The sequence below is a fragment of the Oryzias melastigma genome, linkage group LG13, assembly GCF_002922805.2.
Source record: "Oryzias melastigma strain HK-1 linkage group LG13, ASM292280v2, whole genome shotgun sequence".
NCBI lineage: Eukaryota > Metazoa > Chordata > Actinopteri > Beloniformes > Adrianichthyidae > Oryzias > Oryzias melastigma.
In genome coordinates this window covers 28,101,558-28,105,785 of record NC_050524.1, presented here as the reverse complement: position 1 = coordinate 28,105,785, position 4,228 = coordinate 28,101,558, and the positions used below count along the sequence as shown (strand labels likewise).

General features: G+C 36.6%; 1 protein-coding gene across 1 annotated transcript in view; it reads left to right on the top strand.

The window, feature by feature from the left end:
* The window catches only part of lekr1 (leucine, glutamate and lysine rich 1), a 103,398-nt gene that overhangs the window by 59,356 nt on the left and 39,814 nt on the right, over positions 1–4,228 (top strand). The window contains exon 6 of the mRNA XM_024278055.2: positions 1,259–1,319. Within this exon, the coding sequence (XP_024133823.1) occupies positions 1,259–1,319 (61 nt within the window). The remainder of the gene's footprint in view (positions 1–1,258; positions 1,320–4,228) is intronic.

Sequence of the window (4,228 nt, the reverse complement as noted above, 5' to 3'; positions counted from 1 at the left end):
CTTTCTGGTAGTTCGTTCTCTACTGGGGTTTTTAGGCTAATTTAGAGTTTAGCTTTTATTTTAGCAACATGCTAACATGTTTGGCTGATTTAATTTACTGAAGAATTTTATGCTAATTTGGAGTTCAGCTAGTACTTAAACAACAAGCTAGCTTTTTCTGTAGTTTGGCCTCTACTAAAGGTAAAAGGTAAGAACGTAAAATAAAATAAAAATATCCAATTTTGAGACATGCTAGTTTCTTTTTATATTTTTGCTTTTGTTTGTACCAAAAATACTTCACATAATTCACATTTATTAAAAAAAAGGAACAATAAGTATGGTCATGAAGGCACATCCACATTTCTTAAAGGCTAAAGTAAGTCCATGCAGCTCCTTCTAGGTTTTGATCAGTAGATAGATAATAATAATGGGCCCAAATGGCTCTTTTACTGTTAAAGGTTGCCGACCCCTGCCCTACTGCCACCATAGGCCACTTGATCCACTACACTGACATCTGAAAATTTCTCACCCACAACACCAAACATGTTGGCTGTTATCTGCTCTGAATGTGCCAGACACCATCAAATGTGAGCATCCGGCTACTCAAATCACTAACAACGACGAACTTGTGTCAGGTCGAGACCCCGATGGGACAGAGGAGCATGCAGATGAGCTTCCCTGAGACAGAAATTCTTTAGATATGCAAACCGATTGTTTCAGCAGCTGTCCGAGTGTTAGGTCTCAGACGATGCTGGATGAAGAGACCCTGGGCTGGTGTGGTTACACGTGGTCTGCAGTTGTGTGGCTGTTTGGATGTTCTGCCAAATTCTCTGAAATGCCTTTGGCAAAGCCTCATGGTCGAGTAATGAATATTCAATTCCTGAGCAAAAGCCCTGGTGGACATTTCTGCTGTCAGCACGCCAACTGCTCGCTCCCTCAAAACGTGCAGCATCTGTGGCACAACTGAACATTTCAGAGTGGACTTTTATTTTGGCCAGTCTAAGGCACGCCTGTGCAATAATCATAAGCAGTATCTTGATACGGCACACCTGTGAGGTGGGAGGAATAGGTCACTGTCAGATTTAGACACATTTGTGAACATTATTTACATCTTTGACTTCACTTCATAAGAGATGGGAGCAAAAACAAAAGAGTTGCATCTATATTTTTGTTTAGTGTAAGATAAATCTCAAGCTCATAAATCGTAAAGTAAGGCACAGTAGTGTTTGTGAACGTCTTTATCTCACCAATAAACTTTTTTTTGTTTTTTGTTGAACAGCATTAAATGAGGAGCTTCAGCAAATGAGAGAAGAAAAAGAACTTGTAACTCAGCAGTTGATGTAAGTATCTACACAGCGTGGTTGACATGTATATTTCTAGTGTAGTTAACAACTATTTATTCATTTTCTAAAGCTGCTTAATCCATTTTGGGGTCACAGGGTTGCTGGAGCCATTCCCAGCCACTGTTGAGCAATAGTAGGGTCGCCAGTACTTTGCTGCGATGATTTATTCAATGTTTACTTGTAATATTTTGCTAAAGCTAATCTTTTCACTTTTGTTTAGATTATTTGAACCCATATTTCTCATCTGTGAGCCCTTCTGCAGAAATTGTACTCCTTACTGATTGTGTCTTATTATTAATGCTGCAAAATTTCCCAGTAATAGATTGACAAAATAAAACATACAGAAAAACTTTTTAAAATGTCTTATTGGGAAACGGGTCTACTCCAGTTGAGAGTTATTTTTCAGTTTTTGGTTTTGACATTTGTTTGCAAAGAATTGATGACAGTTTTCTGTCTTTTTTATGTTTTCCTCTTCTGAGTTATGGTTCTGTTCTTAAGCAACAGGGATTATGACATTCAAGGAATTAAAATGTCAGCCATTTCAAAGTGCACTTACAGATGCAAAAAAAGGGAGTAAATGTTAAATGAGTCCTCTGTCTGATAACCAACACCTTAAGGATCTACTTGACCTGAAAAACGAGGATGGATCACTTATTTATTTTACAAATGTCATCTCCTCCGCTATCATCAGCCAGTCTTTCTTTTATCTCATCCTTTTTTTTTCCTACTAAAGAATTTGTTGTTTTATTTGGATTATTTCACATTTTAAAGCAGAAAAGTTTTCATCCAGGTCAAGTAGTTTGTGGGTGTGGAAATAAATTGTTGTTAAATGTGTTTTTGTTACGTTATATTCATAATTGCTTGGCAGGTGGTGAAGGTTACCACTGCTACTAAATTGCAAAACTTAATAATAATATTATAATAATTTTATTCTGTTTGTGTGTGTGTATAAATATAATTATTATGTTAATATACACACACATATATATATATATATATATATATATATATATATCACAATTTTAAGATCAAAATGTTCTAAATTGCAAACAAAATGTAAACTGTTAAGAATAAAAATTCATCATTTTTGTTGTATATAATTTACCAGCTCAGTGGCCTTGTGATAAAGTGTCCGCCCTGAGATTGGAATGTCGTGGGTTCAAATCCCGACCCAGTCCTACCAAAGACTGTAAAAATGGAACCCAGTGCCTCTCTACTTGACACTCAGCATTAAGACGTTGGATTGGGGAATTAAACCACCAAATGGTTCCCGAGCGCGGCTGTGTCCGCAGCTCACCGGTCCCCCAGTGGAGGGGTCAAATGCGGAGAACAAATTTCACACACGTAGGTGTGTGACAAATAGTGGGACTTTAACTTTAATTTGCAAATAAAAAATTTTAATATCTGCTTTCAAAAACTTTTTTTGTGCTATTAAAGATATTTTTGCCTTTGCAAATCAGCAGACTGGCACAAACATTTCACAAAGCAGAAACGTATCAACACAAAATCAAAGATAGGGCGAAAGTGAGATGAGACACAACATATCTAACACAAAAATATTTTTTAAAAGCAAAACAACAAAAGTTTGCAAAAGAAAAAAAACATTTTAAAGCAAAAAATAAGTTTTTGAAAGCAAATATTAAATATTTTCATTTGGCTCCTTTTCCAAACTTTACATTTTGTTTGCAAGTTTGAAAATTTTTATCTCAAAACTGCGACTTTTGCTTCCAATATCGTGACACAAAAATCCCTCCATAGAAGGGTTTTATTGTTTATCCTTAAATAAAATGTACTTTTTCAAAGTAGTACATCAAAAATCTAGAAATAACTTGATCTACACAGGAGATTTTCTTTCTGCTGCTGATGATTACCATATTGATTGATTGATTGATTGATGATCAGTCTGAGCATCATGCTCCATGTGACAGCTGATCCGGCCTCCACTCTGTCTGCCTCATGCTGATTGGTTGCCCGTTCAAACACTCGGTCCATGTTTGTGCATCTGCGTTCTCCTCCCTCTAACCAGATCAGCCGCAGAACTTTCACAACTTCGATTCTCTCCTAAAAGCAAAGAACAAAAAGTTTGTTTGTGTAGAAGAAATGTTGCCATGACAACTTTCCAACCTTTGACCCCTCCCTCCCACCTCCGCTGAACATTAGTCTTCAACACCTGTTGTGTGTCTGTGGTGCCGGTCTGTTGCCCGGGAAACGCAAAACACACAGGCGGATCTGTGAGGCGGCGCGAGGACAGTGTGTGGCTTCTGATGGTGGCACAACATCTGAGGTGCATTCAAGGACTGCCTGTTTTTATTTTTGTTTTTTTCATCACACACAGGCAGAAGAATTGTTTTTTTTATTTTCTTTTTCCAGATTTTACTGTTCCTGTATGTGGTTCTGCAGTGTATGCACACGGTGCTTGTACACTTCAAAGGACTGAGCTAATCAAATCAGATGAAACTTTATTTATAAACCACTTTTCATACATCAGTAACTCAAAGTGCTTTACAACATTAAACAAACCATTGACTGTATATGAGAACTGGACCAAGTGAGTGTGATGTCACCTATAGAAAATGTTTTACTTTCAGCTAAAACAAAAATGATGTAAGTTTTATTTATATAGCACCTTTCACAGACAAAAGTCACAAGTGCTTCAAAAGTTAAAAAACAAATACTTCAAAAGGTAAAAACATAAAAGAAAAAGCTTTGCAGGTTAAAAACATAGAAGATAAAACCTCACAAGCTAAGAGACATAAAAGACAAGAGCGTATAAAACAATCATTACAAGCCCAATGAAAAACAGATTCACTTAAAATGCCTAACTAAAAGGTTTTAAGTTGGTTTTTAAAAGAGTGAACAGAGTCCAGGGAACGCAGAGAGAGAGAATTTAGAGTTTAGGAGCAACA